Here is a 23,327-nt window from a genome sequence, read left to right as displayed (position 1 = left end):
TGTGTCCACCTCTCCTCCTATCATTTCCTTTGATTTCCTTTTCTTTTTTTCCTTCATATCCCCAGAGATCTGATTGCGCACGGAGCGAAGTATGATATCACCATCGGAGTCAACATTTTCTCCTGAGTTTTCTTTTGAGGCACCAGGTGCTTTAGCGCAGATGGGACACCAAGTTTTCTGCTCAGGATGAGATGTTACATCTCGCCCTTCGAGAAACTAAGTACATTACGAATTCCTCGACAAAAGCCTGAAGAGGCAATGGAACTCTCAAGAGGTCAAGGAAATTTTTTAACAAGTGTTAAACAAGTATCCAAAGGCTCCCGGATCAAGCGACTCGAAGAAACTAAGTTTGTCGAAACTTGGGGAAGATTTGGCAGAATTCTGGATAGAAATTTTAGTTCAAATTTGGAGAGGTATATCTCCTAGTATATAACGAGCTATGGAAAGGATAACCTATGTAAATTGTAGTTCAAAGAGTCTTCTTTCCAATGCAATTGACAGATCACAAATCCGAGATGTATCGTGGAAGATACGGCTCGTACAAAATTGTTCGATTATTCTTGCAATTCGATGGCTGTACATTGACGAACCGTCGACATGTTGATGGTCCGTCGATGTGCATGTCGATTTGAGTCGGTGCCCATCGACTTTCACAAGTATAAATAGACCCTCCCTTGTTTTTTCATTATATTTCAAGGTCTCGAAGCTTACCATAGATACATACATTCTCCCACAGTTTCTACATCAATCTTTGCGATACTTGTTGAAATCTAGCGTCAATTAGGCTCCGGAAGTGCGTATAACCTCGTAGGCTTCAATTCCATCTTGGTATCGCTGTGGTAAGGTGGAAACCTTGGATCCAAATTGGTACTAAGAGTCAACTAGGTCAATTGAGGTAAAGATTCTTTCTCTTTTACCAATAAATTAAGTTAATTCGAAGTTATATTTGTTAGATTGTCGCGTGCTAAGCCTAGTTGGGCGAAAGACGGTATAAACCTCTCGTGGGATGTTGTTAATGGAATTATATAGATATTGGATTAGATCAAATGCCTTTGATGTTGGTTTTGGTTGTTGTGGAGATCATGGGAATGTAGTAAAAACAAAAGAGATGCTGCCTGAATTCCCTTAACTTCAAATTAAATAGTCTCAAAGACACAACACATATGCATTAGTATCACACCCCAATCCTGATAGGGTATGATTGATAACGTCCAAATACACTCCTCAAAGAGAAAGTGTACACGGTCGTATGCAATATATTTACCCAACTATGAGTCGGGGTCGATCCCACAGGGAACAATATGCTAGGCGATTAAGAAAGTAAGGAACTTTCACCAACTAAGCTAAAGCCAAACGATAAATGGTATTTTGGTTTTTGTTTGAGAAAATTATAACTAATGCGGAAATGTAAACTAACCTAGAAAGCGAGTAAAATGATCAATGGCCACAAGCATGGATAATAGGAGATTACACTCAAGTAACGATCCAACGTATTTTACGATTTTACAACTAAGAGCGGATTTGTGTTGATAGATAATGATATCTAAAATCTCATTGAAAGTCTTCCAACCAAATCAATGAATTTCACTCTAAGCTTTTCCAAGCCTTAGAGTGTGATATTAGGTACAATCAATTTAACCTCAAGTAACTATCCTCTTCCGAGCTCAAGTTATTAGATGAGTTTAATGACCCAAATTCTTGTTAATTAATCTTTCCCAACCTAGATTTCCTCTTCCAAACTCAATCTAAGTAAATGGGTGAGTCCTAGGGTTAGCTACTCCCTTTGGAAACATTCAAGAATGAGATTAATTAAATCAACAAAAACCCACTTCAATAGCAATAAAAATCATTCAATACATAAGCAAAACAAGAGTTTCAATCCAAACTTTAATCAAGAATAGTTTCACAATCAAGATTCAAGTAATGGAATAAATACTACACACTTAGATATGCAATACAAAACAAGGAATTGAAGAAAGGATTAAGAAATATCTCATTGAAGTGCTTCCAATCTTCTCCTCCAATATTGTAGAAAAACCCTAGCCTCCAAAACTTGCAAAATGACCAAAGATGGAAAATGTTTTGCCCTAGCCTCTCTTTTGTAGCTCCTCTAATTCTTCCAAGTTCAAAAGAATGTCAAAATCTGCCCCCATATTTCTGTTTTTGCAATTCTACCCGTTTTTGCAAAACTGTCCACTTTTGACAGTTTTGCAAATCTATCCCGTTTTTGCAAAACTGTCCAGTTTTGACAGTTTTGCAAAAATGTCCAGTTTGACCTCTTTTTGACTTTCTTTTCACTTGGTTTCTTCCGATCACTCATTTCAGCTACTTGGCTTGTTTTGCTCTATTTTGTTCTATTTTGGTCCATTTTGATCCATTTTGCTCTTTTATGCTCTCCGGGCATCTTTTCCTACAAAACAACATAAAAAACACAAAAAGTAACAACAAAAGTACTTAAGGAGTCACAAAAGCTTAAGGAATTAGCGTCGAATATCGTGTAATTTCACGACTCATCAACACCCCCAACTTAAAGTCTTGCTTGTCCTCAAGCAAACTAAAACAAAAATCTCAATGAGAATCCATTTTAAGCACAAAAAAATGACTTTGGTTGGTACCAACAATTAGGCTACAAGCATGTGAAGCTTCAACCAAATAACTCCCTCATTCAAAATACAATTTCAAGAATGCAATAGAGATATAAAACTATCAAGCAACAACACTCAAGTCTCAATAAGTGACTCAAAACCACTAGTTTACTAGATATGCTCAATGATGGGCACCCGACCCCTTCCTCAGAGCCGAGCGAACCCACTGGTTCTCGTTATGTTCATAATCTCACTGGACTCTTAAATCACAAAATGAAATGCATAATGAAAGTTTTTTTTTTCAAAAACATTCTTTTCGTCGTTCTCAAATCAAGTAAAATCTGTAATTATATGAAATTTGTAACATAATGCATAGTGATACATCGGCTTGCAGAGCCGTTTACAAGACTGACATGCTATATACGTGACTCTGTCTGCAAAAGTCTCTAACATAAATCAATATACCATAACACAGATACTCTGACTCGGCAACACTCCGGAAGGAAATGGAGCTCGCCAATCCCGCTGGAACATCTTCTAGCAATATCCTCTACTCACTGTATACACCTGCGTGGCATGAAACGCAGCGTCCACAAGAAGGGACGTCAGTACGAGCAATGTACAGAGTATGTAAGGCATGAACAGTGACATAGTAAGAGATACCGAACATGGAAAATAATATAATGGACGTATGGGGATAAAGTAATATAAAAGAGATCAACCTGTGCCACTGAATGCCCTTTTAAGGCGAATGTCGTGCGTGCTTAACTTTTTAATAACTTTTCCATACATATCCATAGATAACATACATACATATGCATTCACATACACTTACACTTACTATACATACAACTGTCATATCCGTACCCGGCCCTTTCGGGACTCGGTGTTATCCCCAACTGATCAGTGGGATGCAATGCATACATACATACATACATAAAGATACATAAATGAAACCAACATCATCATTAACATTACCATTGTCACTATATCATTCCTTAAAAGATCAACCATCGCGAGATGAAATCAACGATATCACGGGAGTCTCGAGAATCATGAACTTAGGTGGCACTGGAAATAGAATCGTTATCATCGCTATATCTCACCTCGAAGAAATGAGTAACATGAGGTGAGACCATCAACAATAAGTACGGTTAAGGGATTCATGGAATGGCTCAACAATCTCATATCGTCATTGAAATCATAACTTGGAACCTTTAAGCATGAAATCATTCTCATCATAGTCATTATAGAAAACTATTCTCACCTTTGGCGTCATTGTCATCATGATAAAAACATGCCCATCACTGTTGTCATAAGAGTTTACAAAATCATAACCCGCAGTTTTGGAAAAATACGGATATTTTGGAAAACATTTATGGGTTATCGGGAAAAGAAATCAGGCCTTGGAATCATAAACATCTAACTTTGGAAGTAAAGAGACTATGAAAACATTTATGGAATTATAATCATAGGAATCATTCCTTTGAAAGAAAGGGACGAGCCTTAACATACCTGTTCGACCTCCTATTAGCTACGCTTATTTGTCCAAGCTCGCAAGTCTACATTTAAGAGGATTTACACAATCATTAGACTCATCGTTATACGCTTGTCTTGGTCCTTCAAATATATTCATTTATAATCTGCCGAAATTTCGACAGCATCTCCCCTGTTTATATGCCTAGCCCAGAATTACAATTCAGCAACCAATCAACAACAACAACAATACCAACATCAACAACACTATTATCCATACCAATATATTCCATAAACATCCCACACAATGTTTTTCAACATACAACAACAACATACATTTTCTTCCATCCCAATCAAGGAGTATAATCTCATCAACACACCAACAATGTTAGATACCATTTTTATACGCATAAATCATCCCATCCACACGGCCACAACATGCTCAAAACATGCCATAAACACAACAACTACAACATAACACTTTATGACCTTTCCTCCATAACTATTTTCATTTTTAAGGCTTGCTAGACCTTCAAATAAACTCAACATAAGAGATGGAATGAATAACATACCTTATACTTGAAGAAACTCAGCCACATCAATTTTATCCAACGCCACACTTAAGTAGAAGCAAGAACAAGCACCTTTCACGGACTGATTTGGTGTAATCATGTTAAATTCTTGATTTATCGGACTATAATGTTTGGGGGAGGTGTGGAGAATTTTCCAGGACCTTTGAGAATGTTATTTTCTGAAGAAAAAAAAACGGGTTGATGGGGTATTTATACCCCCCTAGGTCAGTTCCACCGACTTACTCATGTGGGGCCCGCGGAGCCATTTTGGCAGCTTAGAGTCTCGATCTTAAAATGGTCATATCTTTTGATCCCGATGTTGTGTGAGGGCACACGACCTACGGTTGGAAATATCTTTCAATTATCTACAACTTTCATTCTTTGTATTTTTCCAAATTCCAAACTTATAATAGCGTTTTGGCCCCTCCAAGTGAGGTCATCCGAAAACGTATCTTTAAATCATCCTTTTGGAGGGCTTATGCCCATATTTGACTTAAGGGTCCTTCTTAGGACTTGCTCAACTTCACATGTACTACTCATATATCTCTTCATATGTCCTTTATAAAATCCCGACATGTGGGCCCCACCTTAACTTATGGTTACGAGGGCTATCATCGAGTAACGTGTTAACTGATTTATTCCATAATCTCTAAATGTCATATATATATATATATATATATATATATATATATATATATATATATATATATATATATATATATTCTTATGCTCAGATAATAGAATTTTCATCCCTAATCCTTGTATAACTTTGCTCTCCCTTGAGCTCATACTAAGCCGTCCACAGTCTTGGTAACGCAAAATTTTCCGGGGTGTAACAATTTGTTGTATGAACAATTAAGGCCTAACTAAGTTCATATATTGCCATGTAGGGGAAAAGGACAAGCGGGCCTCGGAATAAGGAATTCCTTCAAGTAGTGGATCGGCAATTTAAGGTATGTAAGGTGTTCGTTTACCTCTTTCTTTGGCACGAATCCAACTAGAACATAAACACGAGCGGTCCATAACAATTCACTCCATTCCTATGCTTTGTGTTTCAATTTTAATTCCTCAATTATCTGATTGATTCTTGAAATATTATCATGTCTATCATCATTAAGTTATTTCTGTGAATTCGATACGAATTTCATAATTCATTCAGAGGTTACCAACTTTACGTCATTCCGAAAGGTCCGATGTTAATTCATTGGCTCCTCATGCATTCTATATATATGTATTGCACTATTTTACTATATCGCACCGCGCTATAGTCGGCCAGGCAGACACTTAGATGCGCACACCACTGCAATTGACAAATTATGATGATACCTCGGACGCGGGATGATGATGATGATGTATTATGTGTGTGTGTGTGTGTGTGTGTGTGCATATATATATACATACATACATACATACTTGCATATGATTTTTAAACTCACGCATTGCATATTGTACTTCTCAGATGCCTTGGGTTACTTTTATTCGCTGTATATTTCTGTTTTACTCTTGTTATTGATTCCCGCCTTACATACTTAGTACTTTTTTCCGTCCTGATGTCCCATTGCACAGGACGCTGCATTTTATGTTGTAGGTCCTGATATATTTATTAGAGAGCAACTGTAATAGGACTTCCAACTTCAGCAGTATCAACAAGTGCCACTACACCGGATTTGCTATCTTTTGGTACATTTATGTGAGCATGATATATGTTCATATGTACACTCTTAGAGGCTCATAGACACAATGGAGTATGTAGATGTTATGTTTGGCCTTGTCGGCCTTGTTTTGGTTTTGATATTCTCCTGATAGCCTCACCGGCTTTATGACACTTATGATGTCGTAACATCCTTGCCGGCTCACTTATGTGTGTGTGTGTGTGTGTGTGTGTGTGTGTGTGTGTGTTTGTGTGTATGTGTGTGTGTGTGTGTGTGTGTGTATATGCATATTTCTGTATTTCGGCCTTTTCTGCGTGCAGGTGTCCTTCGAGTCATATTATATGATAATTATAGTAACTGTTACGTTAGGCAATTTTCGGACTATAGGTCAGAGCCCGTAATGCTTCTCGTCGGGGTGTGACAAACTTGCTATCAGAGCAGTTCAGTCTTAAGGACGTCTATGAGCCATGGCTAGTAGAGTCCTGGTTATCGGTATGTCGTGCACCATATCTATAGCCAGGAGGCTACAGGGCATTTAAAAAGTCACTTTTCTTCGTAATCTAGATCGTGCGATAGAGCCAAGTTAAGAATGCAACTATCTAATTTTTTTTATCTTGTTTAATTTTCAGCAATGCCTCTGAGAAAGAAGAAAGTTACCAAAATACTGGGCACTGCCGAGGAAGGCCCGAGCCGAGTAGCCCCAGCTGAGTTAAGACATAGCGAGAGTACCACTCCCTCACGTGCAACCTCTACTCCATCAGTTGCAGAAGAGCATGATAGGCCTCCAGTCCCTCCGGATCCTTAGCCTCCACCTCCTCACCCTGTTGTTTCAGATCAGGATTTGCGAGATGCAGTCCCGCTATTGACCAGATTGGTAGCTGCTCAGACTGAGCAGCAGGCTGGCCTTTTAGATGGGGTTGTCAGTTCCCGCATACGTGATTTTCTTAATTTGGATTCTCTGGTCTTCACGGGGTCAAACCCGAAGGATAATCCCCAGAACTTTGTAGATCGAATGGCGCTTTGAGGGTAATGCATGCCTCTGATACAGAATCAGTAGAGTTAGCTTCTTATAGGTTGTGGGATATGGCAGCAGTATGGTATGAATCCTGGCGACGGTCGAGAGGGCAGAATGCACCTCCAGCAGTATGGTTCGAGTTCACCAGAGCCTTTTTAGCTCATTATTTGCCCGCCGAGATCCGTAGGGCCAGGGTTGATGAGTTTCTATTGCTTCGCCAAAATAATATGAGTATTCGGGAATATAGTTTGAAGTTTAACTCTTTGGCCAGATATGCTCAGGCAATTGTGGCTGAAATGGAAGATAGAGTACATCGTTTCGTGACTGGGCTTGGGCCCCACCTGATTAAGGCTTGCATGACGGCCTCACTTCAGGACGGCATGGATATTGCTCGTATTCAGGGATATGCTCAGAATCTGGAGGAACTTCAACGTCAGGCCAAGCAAGACCCGGATAGGGGTCGTCATAAGCAGGCAAGGTCTGCAGGTTATTCAGGCGATTATCAGGGAGGTTATAGGCCTCATTATTCCAAACGACCAGCCTCTTCAGTAGTTAGTGTGCCTTCTCATTTTCAGGGGCAACGGTATGACCGATCCATTTACTCTAGACTAGGTCAGAGGTCAAGGGCGCCCGCTACTTCCTATAGGAGAGAGACTAATCAGGCAAGGCCTCCATTGCCCCGTTATGACCAGTGTGGTAAGGGCCATTCTGGCTAGTGCTGTTAGAGTATGGGGATGTGATACTCTAGTGGGCATCCTAGTCATGTTATGTGGGACTATCCGACTCGCGATAGAGGTGGCCCAGCTCAGCCGACAGGTTCGGTCGCAGGCTCTTCATCTTCTGTTCGCCTCTCTGGGCAAGGTTCTTCTTCATCCCCAGCAGGTAAAGGTAGGGGAAGAGGTCAGACATCTGGTTCTGGAAGCAGCCAGAACCGTATTTATGCACTCACAAGGCAGCAGGATCTTGAGTATTCCCCCATGAATTGCCAGGTCTTCCTCCCGAAAGAAAATAGAATTTTCGATTGATGTGTATCCGAGCACTCAACCCATCTCTATTCCTCTCTATCGTATGTCCCACGCTGAATTGCAAGAGTTGAAGGTGCAGTTACAGGACTTGCTAGATAAAGGCTTTATTAGGCCTAGTACTTCTCCGTAGGGAGCGCCGGTATTATTTGTTCCTAAGAAGGATGGCTCACTAAGAATGTGTATTGCCTACCGACAACTAAATAAGGTGACTATCAAGAATAAATATCTATTGCCCAGAATTAAGATTTGTTTGATCAGCTACAAGGTGCCAGGTGTATCTCGAAGATTGACTTGAGGTCAGGGTATCATCAACTACGTGTAAAAGGGGAAGACATTCCAAAGACAGTTTTCCGAACAAGATATGGGCATTTTGAATTCTTCATTATGTCCTTAGGATTGACAAATGCTCCAGCAGCATTCATGGCACTAATGAATACTGTATTTCGGCCTTTCCTGGATGTATTTATTATTGTATTCATTGACGATATCCTGGTATATTCTCATTCTGAAGCAGAACATGTTGAACACCTTCAGAAGGTGTTGCAAACATTGCGAGATCGAAAGTTGTGCTCAAAATTCTCCAAATATGAATTTTGGCTAACTTCAGTAGCTTTTATAGGCTAGATTATGTCTGACGAGGGTATTAAAGTTGCTAATCGGAAGATCGAAGCAGTTAAGAATTGGCCCAGGCCAACAAAACCCTCAGAAGTTTGAAGTTTCTTGGGCCTTGCGAGATATTATCGGAGATTTGTAGCAGGATTCTCTTCTATAGCAGCTCCCCTTACAAAATTGACTCAAAAGGCAACTAAGTTTCAATAGTTAAAAGCTTGTGAGAAGAGTTTCCAGAAATTGAAAGACAAGTTGACATCCGCTCCTGTTCTCACCCTTCCTGAAGGCACTGAGGGTTACACTGTATATTGTGACGCTTCACGCACAAGTATAGAATGTGTATTAATGCAAAATGGTAAGGTAATCGCTTATGCCTCTAGACAGTTGTGGAAACATGGGCAAAACTATCCAACCCATGATCTTGAATTGGCGGCAGTAATTTATGCTCTAAAGATATGGCGGCATTACTTATATGGAGTTCATGTTGATATTTATACAGATCATAAAAGTCTTCAATATATATAAAAGTCTTCAATATATATTCAAGCAGAAAGAGTTAAACTTAAGGCAACGAAGATGGCTCAAATTGGTGAAGGATTATGATACCGATATCTTATATCATCCTAGCAAAGCTAATGTTGTCACGGATGCGCTAAGTAGCAAGTCGATAGGTAGTCTATTGTATGTGCCAACTGAAAAGTTGGAGATGACTAGAGAACTTCATCGCCTAGCAAATCTAGGAGTTCGCTTATTAGATTTCGAAGATACTTGTGTTGCCTTATAGAATATTTCACAATCGACTCTTGCCTCGGAAGTAAGGGCTCAACAGTATGAAGATCCAGTTCTAGTCACTATCAAGGAGAGAATTCAACAGAATTGGATTTTCGCTTTTGAACTCGATTCAGATGGGGTTCTTAAACATCAAGGTCGGTTGTGTGTTCCAAATGTAACCGGACATGGGGACAAAATTATGTCAGAATTCTATTATTCCCTGTATTCCATTCATCCTGCCTCCACAAAGATGTATCACGACCTTAAGGGTTTTTATTGGTGGAACGATATGAAGAAAGATATCGCGAGCTTTGTAGCTTAATGCCCCACTTGTCAACAAGTGAAGATTGAATACCAAAAACCTAGTGGTCTATTACAGGAAATGGAGATTCTGGCTTGGAAATGGGGGGTGATCAATATGGATTTCATTATGGGATTGCGCCATTCTTATCGTAAGTTTGATTCTATTTGGGTGATCATCGATAGGCTAACCAGATCAACCCATTTCTTACCAGTAAGGACTACCTATACTGCTAAGGATTATGCCAATTTGTACATTAAGGAGATTGTGTGTCTCCATAGTATTCCTGTGTCTATTATTTCTGACAAAGGTGCTCAGTTTACGGCAAATTTCTGGAAATATTTTCAGAAAAGTCTTGGTACTCAAGTAAATCTTAGCACAGCCTTTCATCCGCAGATAGAAGGACAAACTGAGTAGACTATTCAGACTTTGGAAGATATGTTACGGGCTTGTGTACTGGATTTCCAAGGAAGCTGGGATGATCATTTGCGTCTTATAGAGTTTGCCTATAATAATAGCTATCATGTCAGTATCAAAATGGATCTGTGTGAGGCTCTATATGGTATGAAGTGCAAGTCCCCTGCCAGGGATTAAAAATCACGACCTACCCTAGTAGGATTTCAACTCCACTACACGAGCAACTTCATGTTACAACTCTATCGTAAGCTAGGAATTAACTCTCATAATCCCTTACCCTTACAATAATGCTTATGCAACCTAGGAACTAACTCCCGTAGTCCCTCCACACTTGCAATACTCCGATTACAAGCCACTCCACTTAGCTAACTCTAGCTAAGGACCACTAAGGTTGACTACCTCTAGCCAAACCCACCTAATACACCTAAGTTACACTTAGTCGAGGGTACCACTTAATAGATTAAAAGGTAAAATTCCTAACAACTACTAAGAATTTGATATACCTACAACAGTTTCCTTTTTGGGAAGAGTTAGGTTTACAATTTAAAGCACATGAAAAAATACTTGGAACAACCTAAAGAACATAGACTAAACTCATATCAGGATCTGGTTCTTCAGCTTGAAAGTAACTTTGTTCTTGAGAGATCTTGAGAACCTGCGTCAGCAGCTTTGCACGATTTAGATTTGGTTCTCAAGTCTGTCAGATATGTTGCCATCACGTTGTATATATAGTGGGAGCATGTGGGGTGAAAAAAGACCATTCTTCAAATTTGACCTAAAGCATGGGCCAGCTCACTGCTATACTTATGTCTAGCAAGTGGCCAGCTTTACAACTGTCTCTGCTGATAGTGCAAGGTGCATAGAGAGCAGATTATAGACCAGGTCTATATCTGGTTCTGAAACAATTTGACAATCATCAAAACACGAATGTACTTGGAACTATCATGAAGACTTGGCGGTCAAGTTGTAGGATTCCTTGCCCTAATTAAACAAGGTTCTTCAGACTCCTACAAGCATAATGAAGTCGATTCAAAAGGCAAGAATCCCTATTCAACACTAACCCTAATATATCTCATGGGCCTACTCAAAGAGCGTTTTGTGTTTGCCGACCTGTTGTGCGCGCAATTTTATAAATATCCAAGTTTTACTAAGAAGAAGGTTTGCACACCTACAAAGAGAGATTTCAGAATATTGACCGATCAAAGAAGACATCAAGAATATTCAGAATCAATGTGTATGTCCCTAGTACAAGAAGATAGATTAAAGGAGTTGTTCTATTGTGTAATGTTTTGAAGTTCTTAAGTCTAGAAAATTGCATTAGGTTGTTTGTCGAGTTGTACTTTATTTGCTTTATTAGAATTGCAGTCAAGTTAGTACAAAAACGTTGTAAATTCAACTTCAAGTTGGAGATCAACTTGGAGGTTGCTTACTAGCCTAGGGAGATTAGCGAGATAGGAATTAGAGGTTAGTTCCTATATTACAAAGTTTGTAACTTGAATTTACAGAGGCTCGTCATTGTAATGGAGTTTGGGGAAAATTCTACAGAAGTGTAGGTCGTGGTTTTTATCGCCCTTGTGAGCCGGGCAGGTAAAGCAATGTGTTCTGTCCTATAAGCGAAAATTGGATACGATATAGGATAGGAAGTAGATCATGCAACCTAACAAAAACTGACGAAATTGTTAAAGAGTTGATTAGAAATTAACGTCGATGGAATTTCTCTAGCACAGTACGAGGCAGCTTGTTCCCCCAATTTCTTGTGAAATGCTTCTTCTAAAGTTAAGTTTCTCATTCCACATATAAGAGTTACTACTCACATATTTTCTAGGTTATCAAATAGTTGGGGCTGCAGCAGAGCCAGAAAGTCGTATAAGGGGATAAACAACATAATGCTAAAATGTCAATATTAAGATTTATGTGAACCCCTCTTTATTATTACATTAGAATTTTCTATTATACTAAGAAAATTCAATAGTTTATATATAATTTAAAATTTTATTTTAACATTATTTAGAAAATATCATTTTAAACGAAGATGGTACAATCGAACCTAACCTACCTACTTAATTGGGGGAGGGAAAGCTATATTTTCCCTTTGTATTAATGAGATCAAAAGGGGTGTTAAGCAGAGGCGATTTTAGGCTCTATTTTTGGAGCACGTGAACATATGGTCTCGTCGTAAAACTAGGTATTTTATGTATATATTTTCTAAAATCAGTATAATACTACCTACTGGAACACATATTACAAAAGACCAAATGATGCACTTGGTTGAAAGTTGAGTCATTTACCTAAGGGACTAGGGATCAATTTCTTTTTAATATATATTTTTTTTTTTTTTAGTGATGAACTCATGCTTTAGAAATTCTAGATTCGTCTTCGGTGTCGAGCTGAAACTATCAAATTCACGTCATTTGACACACTTTCTCGAGGATTGCGAGAAAAATAACAAAAACAACTAGCAGTATGGCATACAAATACATGATAGAAAATGGAGTGGGGGGTTGTTTCAAATCTTGATTTGGAAGAAGGTGGAAAAGTGAAAAGAAAAGGAAAAGAGGGCACACGGGATTCAAGAAACTCCCACTAGCAAACACTATTATAAGGAAATAAAAGTGGCAACTTTTTAGGTGTTTATCTTTGTCTTATTTATGTTTGGTTTGCTTCGATTAGGTACTTCAAAACTAATCCAATTCCCTCAACCCTTTTTGTCGGCCTTTAGTTTTGTGATTCTCTTTTCTTTAATCATCAATGACTTCCTCCACCAAGGTTGAGGGATCTAGAATTTAAAACTTATAAATTTTGATTTTTAATTTTTTAAATTATTAGATTTTAAATTAATAATCTGTACATATTTCTATAAATTTTCAAGACAAATAAAATATTTAAACCAAAGTTTTGGGGGTCGACTAAATCTGTAGCTGACATGCTAGGCCCGCCACCGCACAAAGGCTAGCTAATAGGTTCTTTGCACCTTGTTTAGATCAATAAAAAGAGCAATACATGAATATTATTTGAAAAGGTATCAAATGAATATGTAAAAATAGGTTAGGTGAAGGAATTTTTACACTACACAACGACCTAATAAAGGTCATAACAAAATTATCTCTAATTTTTATCTTTTAGAAGTTTTAGTTACTCCATATGCAGTGTATAATCAACATAATTATTATATATGTGTATAATCAATGTACACATTAGTTATACACCTATTAATTATTTTATATATACAAGAATACACCAACGATGATCGTAAACTATTAGACTATGCGGGTGAAATTACTATTAGCCAGTTAACTAAAAAATATTAAGATCTCTTAAATCAATATAAGGTTGGATAACTCCCCAATGTGTGATTGGGTCCGTTCACAAATAATAAGTCATAGTACAAAAATTTTCATTTATCTTTTTAGCTAGTGCATTCATGACATATACATGTTTTTTCAGGTACGCTGCGAAAAAAACTTTTACGTATATATACTTTTTAGCGAAACATAACAGACTCTCCAAATTCTCTATAGTGAAGATATTTGTGTGGAAAAATATGCAGAGATTTGTTGGTGTCCTATATATAAGCGTCACAACTCATGTACATGATAGTGTAACAAAATGAGAGTTATAATAATAGTGGAGCCTGTTAGGGGAAACTCAACATACAGGCAGCTCAAGTAAAATAACCATCAAGGTGTATGGAGCTAAATTAATCGGATGAACAAATTGTGAATATCAAGTAATATAATATAAATTAAAAAAATAACTCAATTAGAATAACTAGGACGATAACCCATTGTCAGCTAGGAATAATGAAGAACCACTATCACAGTATCACCTACCTATAGCTTGATTGACCAAGTTTTGAGGAATTCAAATATATCTTCTTCTTTTTTTTAAATATGTTTATTTTAAAGATTTAAAGTATTTGGCTTAAAGTATTTGGCCAAATCTTTAGAAAAAATAAGTGTTTTTGAATAATAACAAAAACTATCTTTCAAAAGCTGGAAAAAAACATAAGTTGCTACGTTGTCTAGGTTGAGTTACTTTGTATTGTTTATCTACATTATTTGTTTAGATTGTACATGTTGATACACAATTTGAAACCAAACCTCGCCACTACTTTGATAGGGTCGGTCAAAGATACTTATTGAGTAGACATGGATTTATGTATTCATGCTACACTTGCTGTATTTTTTGTGCGTATATCAATCTGTGTGCCAATGTAATTCGTGACGGGACACAAAGCTTAACTTGGAGATTTCAGGATGAGTTCTTTGGCTAGTTTGTACCATCGCAGACTTCTTCTCTATCTTATTTATTACTGTTCTATCTTATTCAGTTTAAGACTCATGTACTGATAATGTTATAGAAGCTCCTGAGCCATATTGCTAGTTCTTGGGGGTTATTACATGTTCTTTCGCACTTTCTGCATTAGGGTTTCATTTATGACTTAATGAGTGCTTTCAAAACCTTATTATTGTTTCTTGCTACTGAAATTGATTTATGTATGCTATCGGTTCGCCTGGAATTGGGGAGTGGCTTAGGTAAATTGGGTGACAACGTGGTATCAAAGCTCTAAATTCACCGGTCTTATGAGTCATGAATAATGACAAGTAGAGTCTTGTGGTTCGGTACGGAGACGCCTATACTTATCTTCAAGAGGTTATCGGATATCTTAGGAGATTTTCTTTCTTTCCTTATCGTCTGTTCTTTATTCGACTTGAGTTCTACATATCTTTATTTCACTCTTTCATAGATGTCGAGCACACGTGTATCTACTACTGGAGAGCGCGAGAGCCCACAACTGGGCCAGTGTAGCTACTAAAGGTAGAGCCAAAGGTAAGGAATGGGCTGGAGCACATACTAGGACTTGCACAATAGCACGTACTAGAGGCCGAGTACCAATTGTTGCTTGAGATCGTGCTAAAGCTGCATCAATTAACCCACCATCAGTTCACGAGGATGAGCCTATTCTGACAGTTCGGACAGGGCCAACTAAGGCCTAAAGGGTTTTATTGCCACAACTGTACTTCACACCATGTGTTTCTTTAAGATCATTGAATACGCCAGGGTTTATACTCATCATACCAGATAGTTCACAAACCAGAGGGGAGCACGAACCCTAGTTCAACAATTTTCTCCAGTTACCAAATTCTAGTCGTTCAGCTAGCTGTGAGGTTTTCACGGATCATCATAGCTATCAGTATATAATCAAGAAAAAGGATCTTAATTTGAGGCAGGAGAAGTGACTGGAGTTGTTGAAAGATTATAATGTTACACCATCCGGACAAGGCAAACATAGTAGCGAATGCCTTGAATCAAAGTCAACATCCTTTGGCTATGGACGTCTGGTCTTTGGCCAACGACTTTGTGGGACTAGACATTTCTGAACCTAGCAAGGTTCTAGCTTATATTGTGGCACAGTCATCTCTGATGGAGCGAATCAAGGCTCATCATTTGAAGGATAAGGTGCACTGAGACTTGAGACAACATTACTGATGGCGTCGGATGAAGAGGGACATAGTTGGCATGTATCACGATATTTGCATTGCCAACAAGTTAAATATGAACATAAGAAACTGAACGATTTAACTCATAGGATGTCTATAAACTGAAAGTGGGAAAGAATTACTATGGAATTTGTGGTACGTTTGACACGTACTTGGAGATATTTGATGCGATTTGGATCATTATTGATAGATTGACCAAGTTCACGTACTTTATACAGGTCTAGACTAACTACAATTCAAAGAAGTTGGCTCGGATTTACATCTGTAAGATAGTTCGATTGCAGACATAATTTCAGATCAGGAAAATAGTTCACATCTCATTTCTAGAAGTTTGTGCAAAAGGAGTTGGATAAATAGGTTGAGTACAACATAGTGTTTCATCTATAGAGTGATGGCTATCTCGAGCAGACTATTCATATTCTTGAGGACATGTTGGGAGCATGCGTGATTGATTTTGGTGGTCATTGGATCAGGTCCAGTTCTTGCCTTTGGCAGAGTTTGCTTATAATAATAAATACCAATCCAGCATTCAAATGCCGCAATTTGAGGCCTTGTATTGTAGGCAGTGTAGTTTGTCCATTGATTGGTTTGAGTCTTTTGAGGTTAGGTCATGGGGTACGAATTACGTGACATAGGTCTTGGAAATGGTGAAGTTAATTTAGGAGCGGCTTCTTAAATCCAAAGTAGGAAAAAAAAAAAACTATGTGAACTGGAAGGATCGATGTAGAGATCATGGAGGGTGACAGAATACTATTGGAAGTCTAATCTTTTAAGAGTGTAATGCGTTTTGAGAAGAAGGGCATTTAAGCCAGAAATTCTTAGGTTCATTTGAGATTTTGCAGTGTATTGGAAAGGTAGCCTACAAACTTGCCTTGCCACCAGACTTGATAGTGTTCATTCGGTGTTTCATGTATCTATCTTGCAGAAATACCATGAGGATAAGTCCCACGCCTACTGTTGGATACGGTTCTGCTTGATCGAAATTTGACCCTTGAGGAGGAGCCTTTGGCTAGTTTGGACAGACGGGTGCGGAAGCTAAGGCCAAAGAGATAGCTTCAATGAAAGTGCAATAGAAACATCATCCGCTTGAGGAGGCTACTTGGGAGACGAAGTCGGACATGTGGAGCATATATCCATGGCTATTTGACAGCTCAGGTACAATTCTAAACTCGTGCGGGGACGAACGGTTGTCCAAGTGGGGAAATATGTAACAACTCAACCCCCTTATTTTGATTAAATCGCTCAATTTCATGTTTCGGACTTTTTTGAAGTCATATTGATCACTTAAGACTTATTTGGGCGGTCGTGATTGGGACCCAAGGAATTCAGATGAAATTTGGGGAGTTCACTATTTAAATCAAGTATTAGAAAGCTATGTTATTACATACTTTGGTGCAAATGTAGTGTAATATTGTTGGAAGAATTATATGTATTTCACAATGATAAATTAAATCAATAGTATTGGGATCAAGGATAGAATGGTCATATTTCCAGAGCGCATATATGACATGCACTATATATATTAGATAACAATTTATAACGGGGGATGATTGTTCGCTATTTTTTTCCTCACGATAAAAAGATTCATTAGAACTTAAAACACCAATATATAGAATCGGATAACAATTTATAACGGGGGGCGATTTTTCGCTTTTTTTTTTTCCTCACGATAAAAAGATTCATTAGAACTTAAAACACCTCATACATGTTCACAACTCCCTGCCCATAGAACTTGCAAGTGAAGCTCCAGGGAAAAGCAGTGGAGATGGACAGATATTATTTTAGTAAAAGGGCCACAAGGAATAGGTCAAGTGGCCTCATATTGACCAAATAAAACTATAATTATTACAAGCAGTATTCTTTTCTTCAACACAAGTTAAAGATTTCCTCCCCATCTTCAAGATTTCAAAGGGATAACAATAAAAAAGTAGCAAGTACAATCTTTTTAGTGGTAACTAGAGAGGACGTGATAATCAAGGATATAAAAAAAATATAATGACACCAAGATGTGATAGCTAAACAAAGGATAAGGTCGGCTTTGTCACTTCTGGCATCCACGTCACCCTCGTAATCTCTCCTTTGATAAATAAAGGGTTAATGCACATGTAACCTCCTGAAATTGTCTTTTTTTTCATTTTGATATTTTAATTAAGTTTTATTTTTATTTAATTTCTGAACTTGTCTTTAAATATATTTATTAAATACAATCTGACTTACATAATATTCTATCTTTAATATAGTAATATGTTAATATATATTATAATTTAATTATGTCATATTTTAGCTAAGATTAGCAGCAATTGAGAGGAAAAAAAAGAACAAACTCTTAATTAAGCTGACAGTGGAAGAGAAGAACCAGCAGAAAATGAAACATCCATGACGTAAAGAATAGCTAACCACACGTCTAAAATATTACTTCACCTTCATTACCATAATTTAATCTTTGCTTCTAATAAAAATCAGATTTAAAGAGTTTGATAGACACACTTAAAAATGAGTTCAGAAATTCAATAGAAACAACACTTAACTGAGGTGTTAAATTAAAAAAAATGACAAGTTTAGAAGGCCGCATATGCATTGAAGCCATAGATAAATATGTACACCTCTCTTAAATTTGCTAAATTTACGTTTTTCTTTATGGCTTCACTAGGATAAGGATTTACTTAAGTACTAGCTTAGCTCTTATTTCAATTAGGGGGAGAATAACCAAGTTCAGTTAAGCTTTTGAAATCTGTTTGTATTTGAAAAAAACATTTTTTGGTCAAAAATATTTTTCAAAAAAATATTTTGAAAAAGCAGTAGTTTATATTTAACTAATCAACTTGAAAAACATTTTTATCAAGATTGAAGCGTTATTTTGTGCCTAAAAGCTTGACGGAACACTTTAATTTACTAGAATAAACACTTTTAATTTACTAGAAATTTTACCAAATAGACTATTAAGTCATCTCCATTAACAAGTAGATACAATCACATCTGGAATGGATCTCGAGAACAAAGAATTTCTTGGTAGAAAATACTTTTTAGGGGTAAATTTAATTTTGTTAGGCCAGTAACATAACACAGAATGCTTAAAGTTTTCAAAAATACAACACAACCAAATTTTCTTGAAGCTATAACTTGTGGTACACTTGTGTGAGACGTCATAACTAGTAACTTTGGCTTAATCGCCCTAATTATTAACAAAGGTAGAAAATAACAATGGGGGGCCAAAAAAGAAAATCCTCATAAAGAATCAATTTCAACACCACGATAAAGACGTTGATATAAACAAGCAAACTTAAAGAAAGGAAATGTTCGCTCATGACAAAATACCAATCACATCAACGTTATCCCTTCTTATGAATTATCATATCCCCCCCAAAAATTGACACAAAGCATTGAGAACTAGTATAGCCTTGCCTCTTCAAAACAAGCCACCACTGCAAGTGATACACAAAATCATGAACCAAAATACAAGCAACTTTACCTAGTTGGATAAAGATTTTTATAGTCTTATATAAAGAAAAATACATCAATCAAGTTGGCATTGTGGTCCATATATAAGAACAAAACACTACTTTTCAATTCCATGATTGGATACACATTTGATTCAAGATTATCTCAACACATATGGAAGTTCAAGATTTATGCAAACATGGTATTCCCTTTTGTAATTAAAGCTAGAAACCGCACCAACAATAAAAAACAAACATTATTAAAATCAAGAAACTTTAGCACTTAGTAAAAAGCTTTAAAACATTGGGAAAAATAGCAGAGATGAGATACAAATCGATAAAATCTTATACATCTGAAGCCCCTGCAATTAAAGAAAGATCCATTGTTCTAGATCTTTTTTTCTCATGTACAAAATATTCAAAACTCCACCAATTTTCCTCTTTTTTTTTTTTTTTTTACCCCCGTTATCAAAATACCCAAAATAAGCAAAAACACAAAATAGAGATTACAAGGCTAATCTTAATCTCTCCATCTCGGACTATATTTACACCAATAATCTTCAGTAAATGACCATGTCTTTACAAAAGTCAAAGAGGCCTCAGATCCGACCCGAATCACTTCACTAATTCGGATACCCATCCAACATCCGGAGCACCCGAATCAAGAGAGTTTTCCATACTGAGTTTTGCATAAATCCTGGCCCTTAGATCCCTCCCAGATTCCACCCTTTCCATTGCTGGCTCTTCTTCGTAATTCTTCTCCCACTGATCAAACACCGCAACCCCAGATCGGGTCGGGTTCCGGGTCGGAGTTGTTGGTAGGCTCATAAACCCGGGTCGGAGCATGGATGGGCTCCTTGGTGAACCAAAGCCGGCCCATGTAGGGTTAGGACTGCTATTCATACTCATACCCCTCGCCATCCCAATCTGCATATTACGCATCGACTCAGCCAGTCCGTTAACGCCGCGTGGCGTCACCGGAGGGGAGTCAAACGGAGAGTCAAACCCTAGTCGAGTAGGAGAGCCGTCAGATGACTCGGCAGCATGGCCACGTGGACTGTTGTTCTGTGGGAGGACGCGCAGCTGCTCAGGCGTGTGAGCGAAGAAGCACACGCGCCGGCGACAGTGGGTCCCATCCTTACAAGGCTGCGTACGATAGCGAGCAGGGTGCAGCCAACACTCGAATACGCCGTGTGCGTACTCACATGCATCACCTTTCTTACAGTTCCCTTTACGGAAATCAGGACAAGAAGTGCCAGAATAATGATACTTACGTGGGTCCCTCCGACGAGCCTTCTCACCGGGATGTGCATACGGACATTCCGTCCAGTCATGTGACCTTCCACGTGCGCATTTCCTCACTTTAAACTCATACATACGGAAATTATCACATGAGAACGCGTCCACTGGAATGTCTAAACCATCAGAATCGAACATAACGTCGTTTGCATTTGACGGAAGGTAACGCTGCAACGCCGTTAAAGCGTCGTAACCAGAATCAGGACTAGTGGATATGTTGGAAAATGGGGAGTGAATATCAACTGTTGGATCATCCATGATGTCCCAAGGAGGGACTTGGACGGTCGGATGTGAGTGATGGGGTGATCGTCCGATCATCATCATTTTTAGAAGCTTTGGGTGTATACGCCTCTCTCTCTCTCTCTCTCTCTACTGCTTCTCCTTGGAAGCTGATGGATGCAGCAATATAAACTACTTTATTAACCATGGTTTAGGAGTTTGGGTTAAACTATGGTTAGGTTAAAATATCTACAGTTTACCACTATCTACTTACTCTACTAGGGTAAAATATTTAGATATCTTCCCACTTGACGCGGATTACGAGGTCCACTAAGGTGTTTCCCGGTATACAAGGCCACGTCGCATTGTATTTTTGTCTATTTATCCAATTAAATTCAGTACATACATCTTTCCCTTTTTCGGCAGGGAGTTTTATTTTATTGAGGCCTAACTCCTTTGATTATTAGAGTAACATAGTAGAACATTGAAAGGGTACATCTGTTATCTTAATTATTACGAGAGTATGTCTTTTCATGAGAAAATCATAAAAATGAGGTATTTTTGGAAAGTTTTTAAAATATATTAATGAGTAATTATTAATCTTTAAGTTCGTATGCATTTTTGGTCTCTTCCATTACTGATTTAACTAACTTTTACAAGAATTGTGGGAGAAAAAAGGATCTTGTATAGCTTTTGTACAATTGCTATTTTGGTCTATTTCTGAAATTTGATGTAATGTTTTGAGGTACAGTTAGTTTCTGCTATTTTTATTTTTTTTGACATTCGATATAATTTTTGATGTTGCAATTATTAAAATTTGACGAGATCTTCCTGGTGGTTTATGTTAAATTCTTTTTTTCACAATTATTGTTAAATCTAATAACTTGAATGTGTTAAATATTTGATGAAAACTAACGGTGTTCACTTTTGGCAAATTTAGAATATTAAAACAGTTTAAGAGTATATTTAAGGCTCCGTTTTTGTACTTCTCCGAAACACAAGGGACTATTTTCGTCATTTTTTGTGTCTTTTCATCGGCAAAGTGGTCGCATGTATAAAAGAAGAAGAGGATAGGACAATCATTAAATTAGAAGAATGGGAGTAACATTTACGATAAAATTCTACCCCATGTTGAGCTTGAGTATTACTCTAATTAGTCTAATTATATGATATCATCAGAAAACTCAAGAAAACTATCATGCATACAACTTGATTAATTGAGGAGGAGGGGAGAGGGAAGATGGGATCAATTGTCAACCTACACAAGTGGACGTGCTTGGGGTTGAAGTGATAGGTGCCTAAATTAAATGGCCTTTGCTACCAAAAGAAAGTGAAATTGACAATTACAAGCTACCATACCTGAATCCTTATCCGATTTTAAGATTGTCCATTTTCGCATTTATCTTTTGCAGCATATAGCGCAACACTTGTGCCTCGTTTCACTTTGGGAGACAGATGCCCCCTAAATCCTAATTGTGATGGAATATGTCTATAAGTAGAGAAAGTATTCTTAGACCAAATTTGCATATTAGGATAGATAATTATAGCACATTTTAATCAAGCATAAAATTCAAAAACTACATTCTAAAGCATGATGGCAATCAGTGTTTTAAAAGGCGTTTTCGGGGCGAGCCCTGGGGCGGGGCGTACCAAAAATGCCCCGGGGCGATAGGTTGGGGTGAAAGTCTCCAAAGGCGTACGCCCAGCAATTCGGGGCGTACGCCCAGGCGTTTGGGGCGTGTTGGGGCGTAAGCCCAGAAAACTTCTTCGAACTAAAATGAAATTTGTTAAATAAGTCCTTAATATAATGCCCAAATTCTAAAAAAAGTCAACATGTAACTACTCAAATGTTTTAAAAAGGAACTGAAACATTAAATTAAAAGTCAAGACCTTTTTTTATTGTTAGAATGTCTAATATATATTCTTTTCCAATTATTTATCTTGTCTTCTATTATCTCAAAAAAATAACGAGCAGTCACTTGTACTTGTAAGTAGCGTATAATAGATTGTTCTAATTAGTTTTTTTGTGGGGGTGGAGCATATATATATATATATATATATATATATATATATATATATTCTTTTTCAATTATTTATCTTGTATTCTACTATCTCAAAAAAGTAACGAGCAGTCACTTGTACTTGTAAGTAGCACATAATAGATTGTTCTAATTAGTTTTTTTAGGGGTGGGGTGGGGGGTGGGGGGTGTGGAGCGCATATATATATATATATATATATATATATCACTTATTTATAATTTTCTTCAATTTTTTACACTATTTCACATATTTAAAAGTATTTATTATAATTATATCATTTTATAAATTACTAAAAATTAAAACTCCATGGGGCTTACGCCCCGTGCCTCGGGGCTTACGCCTCACTGAGCCAGACGTAAAACGCCCCGCCTTACGCCCTCGCCTTTTAAAACACTGATGTCAATCACA

At 37.6% G+C, this 23,327-nt stretch overlaps 2 protein-coding genes across 2 annotated transcripts; one reads left to right on the top strand and one right to left on the bottom strand.

Annotated features, from left to right (window-relative positions):
* Nucleotides 1-7,314: 7,314 nt before the first annotated feature.
* LOC132637409 (uncharacterized) lies at nucleotides 7,315-8,016 on the top strand. The gene has a single exon (XM_060354498.1). The coding sequence runs from the start codon at nucleotides 7,315-7,317 to the stop codon at nucleotides 8,014-8,016; it is 702 nt and encodes a 233-aa protein (XP_060210481.1).
* Nucleotides 8,017-19,684: 11,668 nt separating this feature from the next.
* On the bottom strand, nucleotides 19,685-21,025 carry LOC132635858 (zinc finger CCCH domain-containing protein 20-like). The gene has a single exon (XM_060352438.1). The coding sequence runs from the start codon at nucleotides 20,982-20,984 to the stop codon at nucleotides 19,977-19,979; it is 1,008 nt and encodes a 335-aa protein (XP_060208421.1). The 5' UTR covers nucleotides 20,985-21,025; the 3' UTR covers nucleotides 19,685-19,976.
* Nucleotides 21,026-23,327: the final 2,302 nt, after the last annotated feature.

This window comes from Lycium barbarum, chromosome 4, assembly GCF_019175385.1.
Source record: "Lycium barbarum isolate Lr01 chromosome 4, ASM1917538v2, whole genome shotgun sequence".
NCBI lineage: Eukaryota > Viridiplantae > Streptophyta > Magnoliopsida > Solanales > Solanaceae > Lycium > Lycium barbarum.
Note: the sequence above shows the minus strand (reverse complement) of the source record. Positions and strands in the feature narration are given on the sequence as shown.

Bases quoted from the DNA above. Each gene is read 5' to 3' on its own strand.
- LOC132637409 (XM_060354498.1), top strand. From the start codon at position 7,315: ATGCATGCCTCTGATACAGAATCAGTAGAGTTAGCTTCTTATAGGTTG.
- LOC132635858 (XM_060352438.1), bottom strand. From the start codon at position 20,984: ATGATGATGATCGGACGATCACCCCATCACTCACATCCGACCGTCCAA.